This window comes from Mustela putorius, unplaced genomic scaffold (genome assembly GCF_011764305.1).
Source record: "Mustela putorius furo isolate JIRA1106 unplaced genomic scaffold, ASM1176430v1.1 tig00003853_pilon_pilon_pilon, whole genome shotgun sequence".
Classification (NCBI taxonomy): domain Eukaryota; kingdom Metazoa; phylum Chordata; class Mammalia; order Carnivora; family Mustelidae; genus Mustela; species Mustela putorius.
The window spans coordinates 55,668,433-55,693,663 of NW_025422005.1; the positions used below are offsets into that span (position 1 = coordinate 55,668,433).

At 43.9% G+C, this 25,231-nt stretch overlaps 1 protein-coding gene across 1 annotated transcript in view; it reads right to left on the bottom strand.

The window, feature by feature from the left end:
- Window positions 1-25,231, bottom strand: part of WLS (Wnt ligand secretion mediator) — a 102,309-nt gene that overhangs the window by 10,268 nt on the left and 66,810 nt on the right. Inside the window, exons 3-11 of the mRNA XM_004762990.3 lie at window positions 23,482-23,606; window positions 17,583-17,744; window positions 16,441-16,577; window positions 13,780-13,948; window positions 12,326-12,423; window positions 11,939-12,002; window positions 9,879-10,022; window positions 8,575-8,658; window positions 955-1,108 (exon numbers count right to left, since the gene is read on the bottom strand). Of these exons, the coding sequence (XP_004763047.1) occupies window positions 955-1,108; window positions 8,575-8,658; window positions 9,879-10,022; window positions 11,939-12,002; window positions 12,326-12,423; window positions 13,780-13,948; window positions 16,441-16,577; window positions 17,583-17,744; window positions 23,482-23,606 (1,137 nt within the window). The remainder of the gene's footprint in view (window positions 1-954; window positions 1,109-8,574; window positions 8,659-9,878; window positions 10,023-11,938; window positions 12,003-12,325; window positions 12,424-13,779; window positions 13,949-16,440; window positions 16,578-17,582; window positions 17,745-23,481; window positions 23,607-25,231) is intronic.

Sequence of the window (25,231 nt, forward strand, 5' to 3'; positions counted from 1 at the left end):
TCCATTCATTCAACACACACTTGTGTTGAGTACTTCCTATGAGCAAGGCCCAGCCGTGGTCCCATAGCAGACATGCAGACCGAAAGCCCTGGACTTTGCTCCAAGGGAGTGAAGGGCACTGGTTCAGATTTGAGAAGGACCATCTAATACTTGGGGAAGAGCGAGAACATGGCAAGGGTAAAGCAGGTGTGAGAGAGAGAAGGCAAAGTAAGGGTGGGCCCCAACAGTGTAGGACTGAGCTGTCAGAGGGAAAGGAGCTATCAGATATGTTGGTTACCAGGCGACCCCACCCATTCCAAGTTAAGAGCATGGCCTGGAGCAGTGACTGTCATTTCCCTCTGCCACTGCTGGGAGAGACACCCCAGTCAAGCACTTCCCCTCTCTGGGCCTCCGTTTCATCATCTACAAAACAACCAGACTGGCTAGGTTCCCTAAGGTTCCTCATAGCATCAGTAGCATTTAAGGAGAAGAAGGCCATGGGGACGGGTGAATAGCTATTGGTGTGGACGCGTGTCAACAGCCTTGCACAAGATTGGGCAGGAAAAAAACGAAGCCAGCTCCGTCTTCAACTCTCAGAACCCAGTCCCGTTCCACCTGATAGCTTGAGACCATGCTTCTCAGATCAGAAGAATAAATACAGCATAATCTCCGAGAGTCAATTTTGCTCAGAAAATTGAGGGAAGCAATGTTAAGTTTTAAACTAAAACGGGCACCTCTTTCAGACTAGACTGCAATATTCTCCATGTTTGAAGATTTGAAAAAAGGCACAAGGACTTAAAGAAATATCTGCCCCGTGCTGGCTTTTTGTCTTATGGCTCCCCAGTACCCTAGGGGTACTCACTGACATTTAGAGGGCAAGTTTGACCAGGGAACCCAGAGCCTTTCCTAAGAGGATCTTGTAGAAACTGAAGCTGAATTATCCTGAATAAAGCTCTGCTAAAGAGACAAACTCACCATTGGATTGGTCTTCCCCATAGTTCTTATGGGAGGGTGCATATAAGAACATCAAAGCAAAGACATACAGGTTCCACATCCCATAAATGCCTGTGAAAAAGGCACTGTTCACTTGGACTGTGACGCCGCCCCACTTCCAATGGCCTTCCGTCACCTACGGAAAAAGAACAGTAACATTTAATTGGAACCAAGAAGAAACAACACGGAGACAGGAATCAACCCACACAAAAACCGAATGTCTTCTATATATGGTAAAAGTAAAGGGCCTTGTAGGACTCCTGTTTTACATTTTTAGGTTATTTATTTATTTATTTTTGAAAGAAAGAGAGAGAGAGAGTGAGGGAGCCTGAGTGGGAGAAGGGGCAGAGGGAGAAGGAGAAGTAGACTCCCTGCTGAGCAGGGAGCCCAGTGGATTCGGGGCTGGACCCCAGAACCCTGGGATCATGACCTGAGCCAAAGGCAAACATTTAACTGACTGAACTACTCAGGCACCCAGGCCTCTTTTTTTAATCTAAATCATACTAGTATGAATTTACATTCACTGAGGGTTTACTGCGTGTCAGATACAAAGTCAGTGGTTCTCCTGTTGGCTGCGTATCAGAATCACCCAGGGAGTAGCCCTTTCTTAAATAACAGTCCACGGTTATCCCTAATATATGGAAACAGTGTTTGAGTCTCACACTTATGCACAACTCTGACTCTTCCTCTGCGGTCTGTCTTCCCAGCTCGATGTAAACTCCCTGCAGGCAGAGACCACTTCTGACCTGTTTACTGCCATACCTTGGCGCCTGATCCCCACAGGGGCTCAGTGAAGACAGGCTCATTAAATAAGTGAGTAGCCTTAGTGGGGCAGTGCAGGGAAGCAGAAAAGACATGGGCCTGGAGTAAGAGATCAGGATTCAAATGCAGACTTTACCACTTACTCTGTTTCATGTAAGAGAAGATTAAGACTCTGAACTGCAGTTTCTTTTTTTTTAAAGATTTATTTATCAGAGAGAGAGGGGGAGAGAGCGAGCACAGGCAGACAGAATGGCAGGCAGAGGCAGAGGGAGAAGCAGGCTCCCTGCTGAGCAAGGAGCCTGATGTGGGACTTGATCCCAGGACGCTGGGATCATGACATGAGCCGAAGGCAGCTGCTTAACCAACTGAGCCACCCAGGCGTCCCATGAACTGCAATTTCTTTAAGTACAAAGTAGAGGAGCGCCTGGGTGGCGCAGTTGGTTAAGCATCTGCCTTCAGCTCAGGTCATGACACCGGAGTCCTGGAATCGAGTCCCACATCAGGCTCCCAGCTACCCAGGGAGTCTGCTTCTCCCTCTCTCTCAGCCCCTCTCCCTTGCTTGTGCTCTCTCTTTTGCTTACTTGCTCTTTCTCAATTAAATAACTAAGATCTTAAAAACGAAAAAACAAAAACAAAAAAACCCTACAAAACAAACTTGCAGGGTTACTGAGGAGAATTAAGTAAAAATGTTTCTAGAAATTTCCTAAGACAGCAGCGCCTGGGTGGCTCAGTGGGTTAAGCCTTTGGCCCAGGTCGTGATCTCAGGTCATGGGATCAAACCCCACATCAGGCTCTCTGCTCAGCGGGGAGCCTGCTTCCCCCCCCTCTCTCTGTCTGCTTCTCTGTCTACTTGTGATCTCTCTCTCTCTCTCTTTCTGTCAAAAAAAAAAAAAATTTTTTTAAAAAAATTTCCCAAGACAATGAACAAAAATCTATGTCTATAATGTCACTCTATGTAAGTCAATCATGAAGGTAATTATGAATCTTTCACAGCCTTTACAATTCTCCAGGAATGTTTTGAGGCTGCCTTTCTCTATGTTAATGACTTCGTAATTGTTTCGAGGGCTGTCTGATGACATAGGGATTACACTAAGAACTGTCAACAGAACTACTGAGCCTAGTGACTAAAAACTTGTGCCAGTTCTAAGATCAATGAAATGATTCTAACCACTTCTGCTTGCTGCAGGAAATCATAAATGGAGTAGAAGAATACTGGACAAATGTCCCTGTGAGAACTTAATGAGGCTGGGTTATATAAGCCATTTCTAGGAGCCCCCACTCCTAGGAGCTACAGTGTGAGCAGTAAGCTATATCTAAATGTTAATGACTTTGACAAGCAGGTGGATTTCACCTCCTATTCATGAGGCAATGGGTCTATATTCACCTGACACCTTCTTTATACCTCATGACCCACTGGGGCCCCAGGCATAATAAAGTTATAAGAGTAGTTGTTTCCTTTTGAAAGACCTGGAGTGTCCATTAATTAGGTTAACTAACTGTAGACTTACCAATTTTAGTTTGGCCTTGGTGATACATAATTTTTCATTTTTGTGATGCACAAACCACTAATCATGAATGCTTACTTATTTCTGGAAATAATTCACTTGATACAATGTGCTCAGGAATATTTTTGGCAAAGAAGAATTTCATAACCACTTCTGATTTTAGAACAATGTATAAGCATTCAAACTACTTAGAACGAACTTCTCAGAAACGTCTCCAAATGTCACTCTTCTTAAAAGAAGAGAATACTGTAATTTTATAAAAATTACAGTACTTAGGGCATACTTAAGATGATTTTAATGCATATAATGGAAGAGAAGAGGGAGTCTTAAGATAATTCCTGGAAACATATGTGCGTGCTGTCATAACAAAGGAACAGTTCTGTTTGACAGGACAGAGGGGAGGCCAGACTGGGTGAACTACAGGTAATGATGGAGTAAGGCAGCTCTAATTTTATTCTACTCTGTTAAGACAGCAGGCCCCTCAATAGGTCTCTCTCCTGCAAGAGACCCTACTTCCTATGACATAAGCTGGGAATCCTCAGTACCTTTTTGCTCAAAGTGATTCTTGTTGGGACTGGCATGACAGATCTAAGGAAACACCCACTGTACGCCTGGTTCACAAGGGTATTTGACAGATGGATGTTTGTTGAATGAATATGGATAAAAGTACAGGCATGTGTAGGAATGGAAGTAGAAAGGGAGGATAGAAACAGTCGTTGTTAGGAAATATCTGATGGCAAAGTAAAGAGAAACTACTGCATTCCACAGTAAAGTCAATTACCCATTGACTTACTTTTAAGTAAGTCAATGGGTAATAGGTACTATTTCACTTAAATATTACTCTCTAACACAGATATTAGCAAAACTAAGACTTTTTAAAATAACAAGGGTAATGACAGTTAAGATTTATTCAATGCTACTATGTCAGACACTACTGTAAGAATTTTACATGGAGGATATTATTTAGTCTTAATAGCGTCATTAGTTGGCAGGTAGCATTTCCACTCAACACAGGGGAAAACTGTGCCACAGTGAGGTATGTTATCTTGCCAAGATTGCTCAGTCAGAAAGTCGTGACTCTGACTCCGAAGGAAGATATTCTTAACCATTATGTAATAAAAGAGTAGGAATATTATACTTAAAAAAAAAAAAGATTTTATTTACTTATTTGACAGAGAGAGACACAGCGAGAGAGGGACCACAAGCAGGGGGAGTGGGAGAGGGAGAAGCAGGCTTCCTGCAGAACAGGGTGCCTGATGCGGGGCTCAATCCCAGGACCCTGGAATCAGGACCTAGGCCAAAGGCAGACGCTTAATGACTGAGCCGCCCAGGCGCTCCAAGAGTAGCAATATTAACCTAAAGAGTGGTGAGTCCGTTAAGTTAGCATATGGAGCAACTATTGTGGAAGACCAGACTTCCTTTGAAAATTCACTTAATTAACCATAATGCAAATTATTATTCAGTGTATATATATATATACCAGTTTGCAATTTCAAATCCATAGAGTAATACAGACCTAGTAATATAAGATATTCAAAACTGGATCTATATGCAAAATACAACTTTACAGTAGAACCGCTGAAATAAGATGCTCATACCATGAGGGGGACACAGGTGCTAAGATGGCCTGAGAAACTAGCAGATTCATGCCCCCTCTCAGGTTTGCTCTGAGACACCTGCACCTTGTTTAGTGTAAGGTTGCAGAATTACCATTACTATTTAATTTGTAATCCCTAAATGTATTATTTCCTGCTGAGGGCAAAGAGTTGAGTCTGCATAAATGAGCTGTATACAGAGTCACTCGACTGTGGGTGTGTGCCCGTCTCCTCTCAGTCCTGCCTGGAACCTCCTGTGTTCTGAGCATGTTCCCACCGACAGGAACCACACAGTAAGCAGTCTCAACAGAGCAGGCCTTGTGAACCCGAAATCTTATTAATGCCAAAGCACAGAGGTGACAGTCACCCCATTTTAACTTCCAGAGGAAAAAAACAGATAGCTCCAACCAAAAAAGAAAAAAAAAAAGAAAAGAAAAGAAAATCATCTTCCCTCTGCTTAAGTCTTATTTCGAACAGTTCCTGTTTTTCCTGATTTAACATTTGAACAATTTACTTTTGTGTGAAACCACCCAATTATACCCCTGGAGCCAAGTGAAGGTCAAATCCCTTTACACCCAGTAGTCTTGACAACCAACATTCCACTTAACAACAAGATTTCCAAATCCCAGACACAGGCTCTCTTACTGGAAACATTTCCTCTGTGAGTAACAGAATGAAGTGATCACACACACAAAAAAGAGCTGGGGACAGGCTCTCTGGGAGTTGGCTGCATGGGGCCTGACCTGAATGTCAGGCACCTGGGGGTCCCCTTAGTGGAGGTTGGTGACCTTCTCCCCTGCATTGCACTTCTGTTCCCTACTGCCCGCCACCTCTAAACGGAACGCCTCTTTCTTTTCCAGAAGGAAGGGGCTAAAATACCAGACTGTGATGTACCATCTCTCGGTTGCTAGGACTGAGGCCATTAAAATGGCAGGCATTAAAAGACTGCCCCACAGGACCCAGCTACAAAGCCTCAAGGTCACTGCATTCCACAGCTTCCTGTGGGCCCTTCATTCCTGGCCTCAGAGCTTCAATATCCTGGCGAGATCCCCTCGCATTATATTTCATGGGGCTTAAATGCAAGCTCTCTCAGCAAGCCCGAGAGCATAATGGGAGTTTTAATACATTCCTTTTACCTAAGGCTGGGATCTATTTCAAAAAGTTACCCAATAGGTTTTCTTTCAGGTGAGCTCATTGCTGAGACATTCCAAAATGACATTAAAAAATAAATCCTCTGATGACTATATTAGTACAGTACCTGGGACATGGAGAGTTATGCTTGAAAACGTCTTAGATATCTATAAATAAACCTTAAAAAAATAACGCAGCAGGAGGAATGTGAGGAGCTAATGGAATCCAAAAGAGCTCGCTGCTACCCCCTTGGAGTTGAAATCCACCCTGGGCAGACTGTCGCTCCGGCAGATATAAAAAGCCAGCCACAGGCTGGAGCCATGTTAGAAAATACTGGGGCAACGGAATATTAATCTTTTTCTCCAAAGAAAAGCCACAAACTCTGTTCCTTGGAAGACTTGCTTGAAAATGGTGCACTGTATAACACAGACAAGGCTAAATTCGAGCAACATGTGTGGACTGCCTTCAAGATCAGCCCGCTGTCCCTTCCTGACTTCAGGTGGAGGGGACTCTTGGCAGAGCCAGGTGAGTGAGCAGCATGGGGCAGCGGGAGCGTGGTGGCAGCTTTCTGAGGTGGCAGAGACACGTGTTAAGACCCAAAGTGCCCTTTGTTTCTGCCTTCCTAAGAAACTGCCTCGGGATTGCCCTTCATTCCTCAGCCCAGCTGACTAGAAGCTTCTGTTTCTCCAAGGAGTGTGTCCTGCTCTCTCAGATTCACTGAGTGTCCCTGTGTGTTACCGAGGCCCTGGAGGACTGGACACTTGGGTCACGTGAAGGAATCAGCCAAAGGGTAAGTCAGCCCTCAGACACCCTTGTTGGAGCCCCGGCTGGGTGAATAAAAAACTCATTCAGAATCTGAAATATGCTACTGCACTTGGAGTGGCGACTGAAGTTCCCTCGGTTTCATGAACAGTCTGATACAAACACGGCACTGGTGTAGGTCATAGCAGATGTGGTAAGCAGAAATATCGAAGACAGATATGGACTATTTGTTTTATTTGTTTTCCACACCCATTTCAGCCTTCAACAGCAACACTCACACTGCCCAGTGGGCAGAGCCCAACATGGCTCTAGGGGCTCCTAACATGGTCAGAAGCACCCTGGGGTGTCCCTGCAACAAGTTTAAGGGGTCCATGAACTGGAAGGAGAAAAACTGTATCTTCATTTTCACCATTCTCTAACTGAAAGTTACCATTTCTTGCAATTATGAATGTAGAAAACAAAGTCCTGTTAAAATGAACACTAGCATTACCTGTAATTTTGTTACCAACAGAAATCATGACATTTTCATAACAATTACAATTATAGATATATATATCTGTAACATCGGCAACATGGATAATTTCAAATATCTTTGAAATCCAAAGTATCATCTTTTACTCATTTAAAAACATTCAAAGAAGAGGCCCATAGCCTCCAGCAGGTTGCCTTGGGGTCTATGGCACAAAAAAGCACCGGAGTCCCTCCACTAGAAGGAAATGAGCCAGCACAATGAGACAAGTCGGTCCTATGCAACTCCACTTATGCAACTAACATTCTCAGTTTGGGCCACCTATGCAATTAACATTCTCAGCTTGGGCCAAAAACAGGGATGACAGAACAGTTGGAAAAAAAAAAAAAAAGAAAAGAAAAGTCAAAAGGACTGGGTTCTGGTGCCTAACTTACTGAATGGCCTTTGGCACAACATTCACCCTTTTTGTCATTCCCAAGAACACAACTATTCTGGCCCACGATGTGCCAGGCACTCTGCAAAATTACTTTGCAGGCATTACTTCCCAAGGTCCTTCCAGCCACCTGGCCCTTCCAGCCACCTTTTGTCGTGGTACTATTCCATGCATTCTACTGATAAGAAAATTCAACCTTAGAACTGTTAAGGAATCTATCCACCACCCCACCCAGCTGGAAAACAGCACCAATGGGAAAATGTCCCTAAGGCCATTTGGTTTTATAGCTAGCAACTGAGCTAACAACCCCTACCACTGTACTGACCCACAGGATTTTTGTGATGCTCAAGTGAATGGCAGGTAGTTTGTCTGTCAGATTTAAACAAGGTTTTCCACTTTCCAAAGCCAGTTACCAACACTTTAAAATTATTACCACTACTGAGGTTTTCAAGTATAGCAAAGTTTTGAGTTTTAGAAATACCCCGCAGAAAGATAAGATTCTATCAAGGGGACTTCTGAGTTGTAGTTCATGTTTAAGTGGCAAAATAATTATCAGAATGGCTGATGGACTGTAAGAGCATCTACGTTAATGCCAGATAAAGATCGAGTCCAACTAATACTTGCTTGTTGGTGTTCTGCTATAGGGCTTAAAAACTGCATTCCCTTAAGTAAATGAAGTAAGTGCCCTTCAATCTGGCTGCAGGCTTTTAATTTATGTAGCAACTTTCTTCCTCCTACAAGGTTGTACCGAAAGGGAAAATTCCATCCGCCTCTAGCCAGGTGGTTAAGTCCCAGAGTGGAGCAGCCTTAAAAAACATGGCTTGAGGAGCTGCCCAGCATTACAGCCTCTCTGCTCCTTTCTTAGCAGCTCTCTAGAACTTTCTGTGCAGAGTGGAGGCACCCCTCCAGGAACATTCTCACCCTGACCCTTCAGGGGCCACCTACCTGACTCACGATGAAGAAAATGACAGTCATAGCAGCGCAGGCCAAGGTTATCAGCATGAGGAACTTGAACCTGAAAATCAGCCCCTATTGGGAAAGAGAGAAAGAGCAGTTTACCACTCTCCCGGCTAGCACTAATCCTTTTCCCAAGATATAAATCTGTAAAAAAACAATTAAAAAAAATCTATAAAACAAAAGCCCTAAGAGGGACGAGTAAAATAATTTCACATACTAACATTTCTCCTGCAGAGGTGAAGGTGGCTGAAAACCTTACTGGGCCAAATATTTCTTATGTTCTTATCTCTCATGAAACAGTGATACCAGAGCCTGGGGAAATTATATTCACGGCACGTTGTGAGGCTGCTAATTTCCCTGCTAAGCTGGTTATGCTTCTCTGCAAGGGTTCAAAGTCACCAAATCCAAGTTTTCTGCGGTTGTAATAAAATTCTGCTCCAGTGAACAAAAAGAAATGTGCATATTAATCAACATGAAGTGGATTTGGTTGAATTTTCTCATGTGTCACTCTGGCTCTAGAGACAGGCAAAGCTTCAGAGAGTGCTCAAGGTTTCCTGAGTGCAGGATTTAAGAGAACCTGTGTTTCAGGGAGACACACCTCTTATTCCAGGGCTCTTAGCTGCAGATCCACTGCACATAAAAACCCTGAGTTCTGCAGTTTCTGTTTCTTTTCACAAGAGGAAATAGGCCCATGTCTCCAAGGACTCAGGCATGAGTCCAAGGGATCCTTGAAAAATTAAGAATGTGTTGCCTCCATTAGAGATCTGAGGATGTTGAGTGTTTTCCCTTGAACAAGGCACATAACCTTTCAACAGAGATTACTGATTTCTATCTGATCACATGTTGGATATTTTTGGGGAGATGTGCCCTCTTAAAGAGTCTAAAAATCAGATCATCTGGGCTGAAGCCCAGGCTCCGGCAAGGGAACCTTACCTAAAGCCTCACCCCGGCCAAAGCCCTGATTCCACCTTGTCAAATCTCCCATCTGGTATCACCCACATTCCATCCCAAAGCTGAAGAACCTGCTGAACAAGTTCACCCCTTCTGAGGACAGAAAGACAGAGAGACCACAGAAAACTCCAAGACAGACACAAGCCAGCTAGATGCTATCAGGTTTAGACTCTTATTTTGTCCAGAGACCCCGCATGACAGGAGACTCCCTCCATGTGTATCTGCAATAAAGGTGTCTCCTCTCCAGGTGTAGGTAAGTGTGTGGTATGCGTTTACACACCGAGCGGGAGCTCTCGAGTCTCGAGTCACCAGTTCCCACACGAGCCTGAAAGTTTGCTCACCTCGTAGTGGAGCCGCCGGACTTTGCTCATGGCCGGCAGGCTGGACTGCTTCCCGCTGATGTTCTGAAACACCTGAAACACCATGAAGCACAGAAACAGGAAGTAGAGGCAGAGGCAGATACCAGCCACAATGATGAAGGCCATCTGATGGTTTCCAGTAAAGGAAAGGGCAGGCTTGCTGATGACACAAACACCTCCCCTCAGTTCTGCTGGCAACGACACCCACGGTCTCCAAACAGGGGGATAAAATAGTAAAACCTGGCATTCTAATGCCAGCGATAGCAATTTTTGGACACAAAAGTACAAAAGAGCAGAATGTTCCAAGCTGCTTTCTGAGGTGAGTGAGAAGAGGAATGGTGCCTTGCTTATTAGAAATGCAGACTCCAGGGCCCACCAGAGACCTACTGGATCAGATGCCGCCTCTTAACAAGATTCTCAAGAGACTGGTACCAGGAGACATTCGAAAAGCACTCAAATAACAGGTGTTGGTTGCAAGTGACTGGTCAGGTAGAACGCTGCATTAAAATCACCAGAAGTTATAATACAGCCCAGGTTCCATGGCGGATCTATGGAATCCGATTTTCCAAGAGCAAGGAAACCATGTTTGAGAACCAGTGGGCTAGTGCTTGGATTTTTAGAAGGAGCCCGAGACACCCGGTCAGGGGGTTGATGATGTGGGGGTTGGGAGCAGCAGCTCAAGGGAGGCTGGGCATGGGATGGAAGGCCTTCCAGTAAAACCAGGGATGAAGTTCTGCCTGCAATTTTCTGTCACCACAAGAAAAATCTTGTCAAATGGAACAGAGAACAGAAGGACAGATGGCCAAGGTGGGAGATGAGGGTAGAAGCAGCATATACTTTGAAACTGATCCGGGCAACTCTGAGACCTATCTTGAAAGCCCAACTGGAGAAATCACCAAGGTTTGGAGAATGCTGAGCTGGCTTGGGAGGCAGGTGACCTGAATCTAAGTCCCTTCTGCTACAACTCCACCCCAAGTTGCGTATTTTAAGATACTTTAACAACTGTGAACTCGGCGTGTATATTTCATTCAATAACATATTAAATGCAGTTTCTCCTTCCTTCCTAAAGCCGAAAGCACCCTGGAATAAAGGGAATATAGTTTTTGCTACAGGCCCTGAGATTTTATTGGCCTCCCTGGACCTCCAACGTATGTGTACAATGAAATGACTGAAGCAGACTTAACACTGTAAGTACTCCCTGCACTGTGCAGCTCACATTTTTGGGAGGAAGGATGGGCGCTGGGGAGAGCTCAACTCTCTCATCTTCAAGGTAACGATACTACAGAATCAAACTGGCTCACAAAGGTCTTGTGATACTAAGAAGCCCACGTAAACATCATGGCCGGACAAAGCGCATTTACCAGCACATGACCCGATAGCATCCATCAAGAAAGAAGACAACTCCAGCCTCTCTCCCCACGACGGAGAGTCTTTTTCTCCCATAGGACTTAACATATTATTCAGGAAGATAAAATATTTACATCTAGCACCCTAAAGGGGAGAAGTGAAGACTGTGGCTTCTGCTTCATGAAGATAACTCAGACCGAATGTACACCAACCAGCCAAAAACCTTGGCTGCTGCTCTGGAACGAATCACCTTAGTCTCAGAAATGAACAGCCACAGCGTGGTATGCCCGCACACCATAGTCACCATAAGAAGTCTCACACACGGAAGGACCTCAGAGATAGGCTCTCCCCAGCAGCTCAGAGATGACCCTCTGTGGTTCACGCCAGTCATGCTTGAGTCTGCAGTAAACAAGTGTCTAAGAGATCATCTGGACAGGCTATGGTAAGACAAGCAACTGCGATCCCTAGCCCTGGGGATACGCTGTACCTTCCTCTTTCTGCCGGCTCTTACCGGGCTTAAAAGCAAGCATTAATTCCTCTTATTTGCCTTAATTGTGCCATTCTCATTGGTCTGAGGATCAAAGCTCTGGTTGGCACATATGGAGAACATCAGCAGGACTTAGACCATGATCTGGGGGGGAGGACCAGGCAGCTATGGGAAGAAATGAAACCCTGAAGCCACCAAGGAAGGATACGGCCAGCTCGGTTCCAACATCTGTAGTCCAGATACTGTAGAAGGGATTTGTGAGCTGTACCCCTCTGCAAAGAAAAACGAGATGGAAAGACAATTAATACAGAGGCAAAGGGGGATTTTCCTTTTCACACATCCTCTACTTCTCAGCCAGAAGGCGGGGAGTGTGTGGAGATTAAGAAAAGTTCACAGACTCAAAGAGAAACAGTTTGAAGCAAAGGACCAGCACAAATATTTCAGCCCAATCCTTATCCGAGGATGTGACCATGTCCAATGCTTCTGTCCCACAAGCTCCCGGCCACCCTTCCATTTTTTGACCTTTCCTCCCGAGGAGCTCGGGTGGACACGGGGATGCACCTCTCAGCCCAGGATCCCACAGCCACCTGCTCACCTCTCACACATGTCGAATATGAAGAGGCAGAAAGAGCCAACAGCAATTGGTCCGACTTGCTTCCAGTATCCTGCTATGTGATTCCGCTCGTGCTGGTCCTGCAGGAAACCAAAATGAAGAATGAAACTGGGGAGACCAAAGCAATTCTGGAGGTAAGTCAGTCATGGCGACAGTCCTTGCTGACCACCGGATGTATACCACGCATCATGCTAGACTCAAGGCATATGAGTAAGACCAAAATCTCCGTTCCAGAGGACCTCATTTTTTATCAGCCCATCCATAGGGGCTCTCACAGCCACTGGAACAGGATGCTATGGGAACACAAAAGAAAAGGCCTTGTACCCTCAGCAGTGGAAGTTCTCTGCTCTGCAAAATAACTCATTCCAAATTAAATTATGTCTTATCACTTGTGTTTGTTCAGGCGGGTGGATCTCCAGAGGACAAGGTAAAGACTACAAGGCATTAAAATACGTCAAGAGATGGATCAATCTCTCTCATGGTTGGGGAAAATAGATATATGTTCTCCCTCTCTCCATTAAAAGCAAGAGTGGTTCCTCTTGGTAGACACACAAAGATGCTAAGAGACAGAAAATGAAGGAATGTAGAGTGAAAACATGGGGAAAGGCAGAAGACAAATCTTAGCACCCAGGCTAGAGACCAGGTGTGAGAGTCCACACAAATCCCCTGTGGCTGGCTGTGCCACTGCTGGACCCAAGTCCACTGTACTCCTAGCCCTACTGTCAAGGGCTCATTCTCAGTGCATCACCACTGGAGGACCCCTCCCGCCTACCCCAGGTACCCCAGCCATCAGCAAACAACTCTCTCTCCTCTTACTGCTCTCCTAGAAGCGTTTCAAGTTTTCAGAAGCAATGATCAAACTCTAGGAGAGTTTAAAAGCAGTCCACTACTATGAAGCTGACTGCCCAACAGGACCAAGCTCCAGCTGGCATATCACCTGAGCCATGATGTTAGGACCCCACCATTCTTATTGGTATCCATACTACCTTCGATCCCTCTGTCTGGGCAAACTGAGATCAAGGAGGTCAGTGTTTCAGAGTAACAGGGGTTACTAGGCCACCTGGACAAACTGCCCCCTGGAAAAAGCCAGACCCACATTCTCTGGGGGTTACCTTGGTCCTGGGGACAAGCGGAGCTAAAGCCAAAGCAGAAGAAACAGTAATAGTCACTGACATTGCTGTGTTTACTTCCTGTGAAATACTCACATTATTTTGCTTAAATCTTCCAAAAACCCTATAAACTGGGCCTTTAAAATCCACTTTACAGATGAGAAACTGGAGATTCTGGGTCAGAAAGTCACTTGCCAGAGTCCACTTGGCTAGGTAATCAGTGGTGGAGTCAGAATTTGAACCGGCATTCTGACCCTGGAGCTCAGTCCTGCAACCACTGGTTTACCTTGTCTCAGCCCCGGTCTCTCCCCACTCAGGAGCTCTTACCATCATGTGCTCGCCACAGAAGATGATCCAGAAGGACAGCAGCATCGCGTAGAAGATACCCTGTCGGATGTCGCCGAACAGCAGCATCCAGGTCCAGTCAAACCCAATGGAAAACCATTCCACTGGGATATTGATAAAAGTCATGGAAATCCCAAGGGCAAAGATGACTCTGATCATGAGAAAACAGCAAGAAAACCACTTTATTCACCTAGGAGACAGATTTTCAAAAACCAAACCAAATGAAACCAAAACCGAAACCAAAACCCCAACCTAGTTTGGGGGAATTGAGATGCTACCTACTGAGACTGAAGTTGTATGATTAGTTTCTTAGCTCTCATAATGAGTTCCGACACTCAGATGCAAAATGCCTTATCTTGTTGTTGGCCCCACCGCATCATGAAGAAAGGCTATGTAAGCTTTTCTACAGAACTGAAGCTAACCTCCATAGTACCCTGTACTTTATTTTGGTACCTCAGATTAAGAGCTTCCTACAATGTTTTCCTCTCCTTTGCCTTCTTAAACAGAAGACTATTCTGAACATAATTATCCTCTTCTACCTATTCAGGTAATTATTAACCTGATCATTAAAAACACTCATTATTGTGATGATGATATCCTCCACAGCAACTAGGACTTGGATAAGCATGCTTGTTTCCATAAGAAATTACTCAAAACAACAAGAAATACAACTCTGTTTAGCTGCTTGCTTACTTTTCATTTTGCTTTTCCCCTACTGCCCTATTGTCACTGCTCTATCAAATATCATTAATTTTTTCACTGACTTACTCATACTTTGTCATACCTATGACATACAAGTGTTAATTAAGCAAGGATCACATGCCAGGCATTTTGTTAGGGCCATAGATAACTAAGTGAGGTAGTACTCTTCTACTCATGGAGACAGATTAGTGGCTAAGCCAAATGTAGTGTGTCAAGAGATGTGACAGAAGTGTGCACAGGCTGCCCTAGGGACTTCTAACCTTGACAGAGACAGAAATTGAGAGGACTTATGAGTCATGATTGGGGAGGTCGAGGGTACTGCAAGCGGAGGGAAAAGCCTGAATCGTTTGGGGATCTGCACATGGAGGAAATGACAGGACATGAGGAAATGACAGGCCATGACATCAGAGAAGTAAAAAAGGCTGAACTCATAAAGAAACTCACCTACCCCATTAGAGAACTTATCTTGAAAGGACTGAGGATCCAATAAGAAGTTTAAACAGTGGAGTGACATCATTCATTCATTCAACAAATTCATTCATTCAACAAATTATTGGGCTCCTACTATGTGCCAGTCACTATTCTAGATGCTGGGGATATAGCAGTAAAAAAAGTAGGCAAGGATCCTGCTGTAATGATGCTTGCATTCAGAACGGGTGAAAGGAGGAGTCTGGGAGGAAAGCCAACAAATAAACAGAGAATATAATGAAGAAAAATAAAGCAAGGTAAGAGAATGGAGAGAGAAGGGGTATTATTTTATATAAGGGAGATAGGAAGAAGGTTCTAAGGTAAGAGACATTATGGCTGGGCCTGAAGGAAATGAGGAATTGAGCCACAGAAATATCTAGGAAAGAGCATTTCAGATGAAGAGAACAGCAAGTGCAAAGGCCCTGAGGTGGGAGTATACCAGGCACTTTTGAGCACCATCAAGTGGTAGAGAGGATAGGAGATGAAATCAGAAGTGACAAGGGGCCAGATCATCAAGGGCTTTATAGGCCAGGGCAAAGGAAATGAAAAGCCAATGGAGAGCACTTGGAGCAGAAGAGTGACAAGGTCTGATTTACACTTGAACGGGAACACTGGCTGCTGTGATAATAGACTGTAGGAAGAAAAACAGTGGAAGCAAGAAGTTGAGAGGCTCAACTTCTCAAGAAGTTGACAGGCTATTTGCAATTCTCCAGGAAGAAATGAAAAATGATAGGGAGTTAGATTAGTGGGGTAGTGATGGATATGGCAAGATTTCCTAGTGGGTTGGATGAGGAGTCTGAAGAAGAGAGAGAAGTAAAGGATGACTCCTACTTTCTACTCTCTAACCTGAGCAGCTATTTCCTATGATGGGGATGCTGGGTGCTGGGGAGAGGAAAAAGTCTGAAGAGGGAAGAAATAAAATGCTGTCTTTGTATGCGTTACATTTTTGTGCAAGTGAAGATGTCAAACAAACAGCTGGAATTCTTGGGTTCAGGGTTGGGAGAGGCTGAGGTTGAGGCTATGAATTAAGAATCATCAGGTATAGATGATTAAGACCACGTATAGTGTGTTTGTATATTAATGAGAAAAATCCAGCAGAAAGGAAAAATCATTAATGTGGGAAAGAAAGGGCATGATGTATCTACGAGTGTTGTCCTTCTGGAGCTGAGAGGGTTGGCTTAGGAGCAAGACAGTTTGTTCACTGTGACAGAAAGGATTTGCCCCAGACCATGGGAATGAAGAGCAAAGACAGAAGAGTGAGCCAAAAATGTGAGAGTGCTTTAATCCCTAGGATTTAGTAATAATTTGCATGTGAAAGCTGAAGGGGGGGGGGATCCAGGATGGTTCACAGTCTAATCATCAGCCCAAGTAACACACTGACCACTTGAACTAGACCCCAGCAAAACCAGGACCATGACAGGCAGGATCAGGGATGCCAGTGTTCCTTAAGAGTGCTCTGAAATCAGCTCTTACTTTTCTAGAAGCACTGGGGGTCGGGACATCATAGTGATCCTCCTCCAATACCACACCATAATGATGAAGATGCTGGGCGTAAGGAAGGTCTTCATGGCAAACCACACCTTGGTGAAGCCTCCATTTTGATGGATTCCCTAGATAGAGACCAATCATAATTTTGAAGGTGAATATATCTTATTGTAATTTTCTATCAGCAAATGCATTTTGGGGAGAGGCGAAAGCAGATCTTTTCTGCCGAACTTTCAAGATCAGGAGTTTAGCAGTCATAGCATATACTCTCTTCACGTCCTCCCTAGCCCCTCCTCAGGCACTGTAGAAATCTAAATAAAAGGCCAAAAAATGGACTCTATACAACAGGAATCATTAAGAACATGATCAAAGATTCTTCTCTAAGGATTTTTATTGAAAAATTGAGATATTTTAAGATGCTCAAAACGTTGGTGTTGGTAAAATGTGTTAAGGTAAATATAGTGGAATGCTAAGCGGCACTGCAAAGTATATTTATATTAAACTCGCAATATACAATTAAATGAAAAGAAAAACAAGGAACAAAGAAGGCAGTTGAGTAAGGATCTTTTTTCTGGTAAGGATATATGTATCTATCTATATGGAAAAAACAATAAGGAGATATATCAAAACCTCAACAATGACTATTTCTCTAGATATTACAGGTCATTTTTATGTTCTATATGTTTACATGTGCTTCCTAATTTTCTACAATAAATATGTATTTTATATGTGACTTTCTTAAGATTAAAAAAAAAAAAAAACAAAAATCCTCTTGCTCCATGTTCTATCTTTTTGCCTGTTAAATCAAGTGGAAAGAACCTAAAACACCACTGTTCTCCTTAACATTTGTGCTTGAAAGACATGTAAAAAAAATTACTTCTATCTTGGTGCTATTATTATGCCATCATGACCATTATTTAAAAACCTTAAATTGGCATAATAATTGCATTACTTTCCATTTAAGCTGTCAGCCATCATAGGTATGTTTTCCATTTCTCAGGTGAAGCAATTGACACACGGAGACGCCAAGAGTGAGATAGAGTTTCCTTCCAATACACATGCCCACAGACCAATGTTCTGAGCCAGTGTTCTAATGCTCCATGCTGCCAGGATCCATTAGGTTCACTTACCACCAACTGAATATCCTTTATTTCCCCAATCCCGACGTTGATTTTCTTCTTCTCATTCACAGGCAGCCGGATGTTCAGAAGGTAGTACTTATGAGCTACAGACCCGATTTCCATGAAAGGAAGGACATCACATTCATAGTAACGGCCCTCATACTCTGGGGTCTGGAAGAAGAACAGAGAGTTTGTGACAGAATCGCTATTTCCAATAGACTATGTCTGAATTGTCTTACCTTTGGCTCATACCACTAATGCTAAAACGGATACCTTAGAGCTACAGATTATAGGGCACAATGGAGGCATGGTGTCCACCAGCTTCCCCTCACCGCCCCACCCAAAAAAACCCCAAACACATTTGAGGCAGAGCCAGAAATTTTATTTTTTTAAGATTTTATTTATTTATTTGACACACAGAGAGCACAAGCAGGGGGAGCAGCAGGCGGGGGGTGGAGGGAGAAGCTTCCCATGGAGCAGGGAGTCTGGTCTGGGGGTTCAATCCCAGCACCCTGGGATCTTGACCTGACCCAAAGGCAGATGTTTAACCAACTGAGTCACCCAGGTGCCCCTAGAACCAGAAATTTCAGATAAAAAAAAGAAACCCTGGCTATCTCTTAACACCTTTCTCAGTTCTTCAGTCCTCATTAAGTCTCACCTCAGACTAAGGTGTCCTCCCAGGACTGCAAGGGCTTTTTATTTGCAGCACATGCCTGGAGCCCTCAAAGGCAGGCTGTATGGACCGGTTAACTTCCGAAACATTCAGAAGAAAGCCCTTGCTGACGTTCATCACACTCTTAGATAATGGCTAATTATTTTCATGGTTTTGGCCTGAAGGAGAAGCTACAAAAAGGTAGAAAATATCTTCTTTTTATTGATTTGATAGAAAAAGAAGTCAAGGAACACTCAGAATTTGGGGAAGACAGAAGGGATAAAAGGTAATAATGAAATTAATTTATTAGAGATGCCCATGTGGGATTTTCTACCTAAGTGCCCAAGAGGTAAAATGGCAGAAGGGAGCAGAAATTTTAATTAAACCAAATTTAGCCCAGTTTCTAGAACACCTCTTGTACTTCCTGCCAAGGATTGAAAAGCTACCACCCAGAGCATGGTTGTAGGAGTTTAAAGAGTAGGGGTACAGGTTGCTTTTGGAAACTAAATTCTGCTCTGCCTCACCAGGACTCCTGGCTACATGTCTCTGGCAAGGGGTCAGAGTAGGGGAGTAAATATGGGCACATACAGGCATGAGCTTCAGCAGCCTGGGACTTTTTCCTGATAAAAGAGATGAGTGCCTGCCATCAATGTAGGGTTTATACGTCAGCTTCAATATTTGCTGGGTGCGCACCTCTTGATCCAGAGAAGTGAAAGACCTAATTTGCTGTTCCTAAGCTTATGTTCTCAGGAACAACATAATTTTTTTTTATATTTTCAGAATAAAGATTCCAGTTAAGAAATAAGAAGGAAGATAACAAGGAGTCCTCACTTGTGTACGAATGGTCTCTGACCCTTTTGTGATCTTGGGGATTCTTTATTGGACAGTCAGAACTCAGAGTGCAATAAACAGAATTTTGTATAGAGGCAAAGACAAAGTAGAGGTAGAGGAGGCTAACATCTAGATTTTGGGCTTCCATTCTTCCCTTCCTCAATCATAGCAGACATTACTAATCAATCATTATAGTTTTTCATCATCTAAGATTTGAGGGGCTCTTGCAGAACTACTAGTAGACTACATTTGGCTTATGAGATTTTAAAAATTCTTCTGTAGAGGGGCGCCTGGGTGGCTCAGTGGGTTAAGCCGCTGCCTTCGGCTCAGGTCATGATCTCAGGGTCCTGGGATCGAGTCCCGCATCGGGCTCTCTGCTCAGCAGGGAGCCTGCTTCCTCCTCTCTCTCTCTCTGCCTGCCTCTCTGCCTACTTGTGATCTCTGTCAAATAAATAAATAAAATCTTTAAAAATAAATAAATAAAAATTCTTCTGTAGAAAGCTTCCTGCTTCTTTTTTTTTGAATTTTTTAATTTTTTATTTTTTTTTAAGATTTTTAAAAAATTTTTGTTTGTCTTACAGACAGAGATCACAAGTAGGCAGAGAGGCAGGCAGAGAAAGGGGGAAGCAGGCGCCCCGCTGAGCAGACAGCTCGATGTGGTGCTTGATCCCAGAACCCCAAGATCATGACCCGAGCCAAAAGCAGAGGCTTAACCCACTGAGCCACCCAGGCACCCCAAAAGCTTCCTGTTTCTTTCCCAAACTTCAGCTGTGGACTAGACGATTCTTCCTCTGTAGATTCTTTCTCTTTCCTCTGCTCCTTTCATTTACAGTTACAGATCAGGATGAGTACTGTGGCTCTCCAAGAACTACTGACAACACATTAGAGGCTCTTATTTGGCTTCAGGTTAAGCTGCATTAAGAAAGTTGATTACCTCTGTGGTAACAGTATGAAAAAGACTTTCTGATATGTTTCCATTGAGGGTCTTCTTTTATTTCTACAAATTGAGATTTCTGAGAGGGAAGGGAACAAAACTTACTCAGTCTAATGCCACTGACTTGATAGTGTTTCTCACCCAAGTCCCACCGTAGTAGCAGTACTGGTTGGAGACATGGGTCTCTAACTCTGAGGGGAAAGAGGACCCTTGAGCACAGCAGGGAGAAGAGTGATGTTGTCTCAGACATGCCTAATGGCAGGCACAGTGCTGTGGTAAGGAAGGCACTGTACTCCATGCTCAGAGATTGCGATTCTAGCCCAGGTCTGGCCCCCTGCTGGGGGGAATGTCATTCACCTCATTCAGCCTCACTTTTTTTCCTAAGTAAAACAAGGTATCTGGGGTTCCTTCTAATTCCCCCATCCTGGTTCTCTGGGTGTCCTCTACTTCCCTGTCCTTACAGAGAGGGTTACACTACTACTCCATGAGACAAATTTACTGAAGTTGAACAAATCAGACATATCAGATTCTGGGATCATGGCCTGGCCTACCTGTCTTGGAGACAAATTCACTGTATCCTGTTGGGGGCTCTTCCTTATGCACCGAGGTTCTGCCAGCACTTAGGGCATTTAGGAAGAAAGACATTCCCCCCCTCCTTCCTTTCCCCCATCCCCCTCAGCACTCCCCCAACTCCAGCATGAGACTGGCTAATTAGGACAAATTACAGCAGGTGGCAACTTGACTTTTTTTTTTCTTTCGACTTCATAATCCACCAGGGACTAAAAAGCTTTAAAGCAATTTCTCATTTAATCTTCAGACTCAAGACTAAATTTCACTGCAATCAAAAAGCAGAGATTTGATGATTCATCTCCTTCACACTTTTCAAGGTTTAATATCTTTCTTGAAAGGGATCAACACATCCTAAAGATAATTAAGCAGCCATCATTAAGAAGCAGTTGCAGGCTTCTTAATGACCTCCCCCTCACTCTGTTTCTCAACACCCTCCGGTGTCTAAGGAAGGTGAGATAGGACTTTTCCCTTTTCCGAAGATGAAATTCCATATCCCAAGGCTTTATATCCTTTAACTTAGATATCCAACCAGTCTCACCTCTGAAAGATGCATTCAACTTGCAGTGACAGAAAGGTTTTAATTAATTTCCCCCGTTGCATGCAAAGATCTGAAAACGTCAGCTATTCCTCTCCTGCTACCTTCAGTTTCTCTCTACCATTCATTTTTTCCTGCAGATTACCCCCAAATGCCTATCCCAAACAATTCCAGATAGCTTTTGGCAGGGGGTGTGTGCTATAATTGACAGCCAGCAGAGGATCTAAGGCAATGATTGTTAAATTTTATCAAACATGGGCGCATGGGTGGCTCAGTCAGTTGAGCACCCAACTCTTGATTTCAGGTCAGGTCATGATCTCTGGGCTGGAAGATGGAGCCTGCATTGGGCTCCATGCTCACTGGGGAGTCTGTTGGCGGAGAGTCTCTCTCCCTCTGTCCCTCCCCCGGCTCAAGTGCATATGCATGTGCACACTCGCTCTCTCTAAAATAAATAAATAAACTTCAAATTTTATTGAACTTAAGGAGTTGAAATCCTATTAAAACAGATTCCTGGGTGCCTGGGTGGCTCAGTGGGTTAAAGCCTCTGCCTTCGGCTGGGGTCATGATCCCAGGGCCCTGGGATCAAGCTCCGCATGGGGCTCTCTGCTCAGCAGGGAGTCTGCTTTCTCCTCTCTCTCTCTCTGCCTGCCTCTCTGCCTACTTGTGATCTCTGTCTGTCAAATAAATAAATAAAATCTTTAAAAAACAAACAAACAAAACCACAGATTCCTTGGTCCTATGCCTTGAGATTTTGATTCAGAAGGTTTGGGGGTTGACCTGGGGAGTATGCAATTTCTACAAGCTCCCAGGTGATGCTGGCGCTGTTGGTCCTCAGACCACTAGGAAACCTGGGGAAAGGACAGTTAGTAAATAGCAGGTGACCCAGCAGGTCCTATGTATAGGGTGCATGGCTTGCCCACAAGAGTCCAGGTGGCCCACCTGGTTAACATCCCCTTTCATTCTCAAACACAACCCAGAGTGGGTATTAAATGATAAGGTCACCCTGCGGATGTTGATTATCTCACCTAATCCTTATGCAGAATCCCAAGGCAGGTATTATTATTCCATTTTGCAGATATGCAAATGAAGCTGGGACAGATTAACTACATTTACCAAAGGCCACGCATACAATCAGTGATACAGCCCAGAATTGGAGCTAAGTGTGTTTTGCTCCAAATCCATACTTTTACTTAATGTTAACACTGTGAACCTGCCCCTTCCCACCTTACTCCTCTTCGGGGTAGGATGGACAACTGGGGCACGGTACTCCGCAGCTTCAACATGCCACTCCTCCCATCCCACAGGGAATCCTGACTTTGCAGTGAGATGCAAAAGTGAGGCCAGGAGAGAAGAGGAACTGACCTGATCAATGGAGCAGGTACTACAAAGCTGTCCAAATCCTTTAAAAGGAACTGACTTGACAATACCAAGGGACAAATGACATAATCAAGAATGTGCTTCAGTGTACTTCACGTGCAAAAAATGAGACCATTTCTGTACCTGAAGGGACATCAGTCATCACCTTGCTCAGGGTGCTTCATGTCAACACCCCTGAGGGTTGTGGATAGCCAAGTGTAACAGTAACTATGGCTCCATTTCATCCTCACAGATATTTTCACAGGAACGGGAGTCAGAATCTAGGGAAGGCGTGTGTGTGAGGATAATACTTGCCCCCGAAAAGGGCCCCTGGCTCATTGTGACCTGGTCCTTATACCATCGAACCTTACTATCCTCTGAGGGCCACTGAGTCCACCTCTGCATTTTCACTGATGAGAAATCATAAAACTAAAGACCTTTGCCAAAAAGAAAATGTCTCCCTATTTTCAATGCAGGAGAGCAACCTCCCTCTCATGGATGGTTGAACGAATCCTTCTGAAAGAACCAGAGAAAGGAGAGCCTTAAAAATGGGTTGGAAGACCCAGGTCTCAAATGAAATTAGATTTCCTCCCTTAGGGCCTCTTTTTGTGTGTGGTGTTCACGGGGATTTTTAGTCTTTGTACCTGCACATTAACTGGCAACAACGAGATGCCTAAGAAACAGAGGAGAATATACAAGCATTGATCCAATATGATTCTCACACCTTAAAATAACTTAGCAACGTTGTTCAGACACTCTCAGCCCTTAAGCAGAGAACCAAGAGTTTATTTTTATGGAGGAATTTCAGAGAAACAACTATATCACTTCAAACAGATATTCTTCCTTCCTGGGCAAGGACCTAAAATCTCTGCTTTGCTCTTTCCTCTATTAAGACAAAGGATGATGACTAACCTTTGTGGGTCATGCATACTAAGAGTAAGGACTATATCTATGAACTGTAAAATAAATCTTCTCATGTACCTGGAACCCAAATAAAAACCCTATCAACTTAGACATCAAAGCATCCTACCTTGGGGGATGTGAAGGTACATTTCAGTTTCCGGGGCACTCGCTCATGGGCCATTTCAGTCCATTCAGCAAACATATCATCGCGGTAAGCCAGGGAAACATCCATGGAGACTTCTGCATTTTCTCCTGCAAAAGAAAGGATGCACAATTCTGAAACGGCATCTGGGAAGGTATTTTGGGAAGAGCTCAAAAATTCTCATAGGCTCTGCCATGGAAACCAACAAGACAAAAGAAACATATTAGTTCCTAACAAACTCCAAATCCAAGACTCCAAATCCAAGTCTCCAAATCCGAGAACTTAAAAGTCACTGGATAAATGCTGAAGCTGGATGCTTGGTCCCTTCCATTAGCACTCTGCCAAGGAGTCCAAGAGCTTCCATTTAAACACCTCCAGAGATGGGGTCTCACCGTCTCTGAAGCAGCTCAGATGGTCAGACTGTGACTCATGATCAGCACTTATCTTCCTGAGACTTGCAACACTGCTCCTAGGTCTGCCCATAAGAGTTCACGGAATGTGAGATCCTTTTTCCACAAACGTGCCTTATGTACTTGAAACCCATACTTTATCTGCTTGAGTCTTGTTTCCTTTCTGATAACAATTTTCCAACCACCCCTCAGAGACATGATTCAAGTACCTGTCTTCTGAACATACTCTATTCTCAAGACATCCTTCTTAAAATTTCTCCCCAGGAAGCTCTTGAATATGAGACCTGTTACTGCTCAAAAACTCAAGACCCCTCTGCAAATTGTGGGGAAAGTTAATGTATAAGATGAAGGGCTTTTCCAAAGTTAAAGACTTACACACAGATAAGAATCTAATAATTAGCACGTACCCGTGCAACTGAATATTCACATGTACTTCCATATCAGTAAGGACCATAAGTGGGTTTAACTCACCACGGAACTCACTAAGGGATTAGATTAATGAAAATCACATCTGTCCATTTTATCTGTTTTATACTGTGCCGAGCAAGTTCAACAACAGAAGACTCTTAATGGGGCAAAAGAAGCACAGATCACATTTCCAAAATGCCTGGAGAGCTAGCTCTCACTGAGGTTAGGAGATGGGGCTTGATTCTAAGCTCTGGAATCTGAGCATCTAACATATTACACGGGAAAAAGTTAGTAACTGCTGTCTGGAAAAATAGGACTTTCTAACCACTGGCCCAGTGTGACTTGAAGCCAGTTTGACAATGTGAACCCCAAGTTGTCTGAAATCCTGAAAGAGAAAGAAAGAATACAAGAAAGGAGGCACTTGAGGCCACCTGGATTGACATGAAACCGTCAATGAACATCAGTGCCCCGCTACTTTATTGGTAGTATTTAAATCCTCACACACACTGCATTGGCCATTCCTATTTTCCTCCTCTTCCTCCTGACATACCACAGAAAAAACAGTAAAGGAAAACAAAGGATATTAAATCACAAGGGGGAAAAAAATGGTAACAGCATGAGGAGACCAGAGAATGCAACCATCTTTTTAAAAATGAAAAATGGATGAGGTAGGTCTTCCAGACAGCCACAGAAAGGGGCACAGCCTAAACTACTACAGAAGGGATATTCTGGAAAGGTGAACCATTCTGTCCAATAGACATCCAAGGCACTCAAAATCTGAAACCACCCATGTTGCAGAAGACAGAAAACACCAGTGAGGCGTGGTGATGGTGACAGGGTAACTGGGTCGAAGTGTGTACACAAAGTCATTGGATCCTGGTATTGTCTACCTTTTCCCACTTCCACACAGTTTGAGG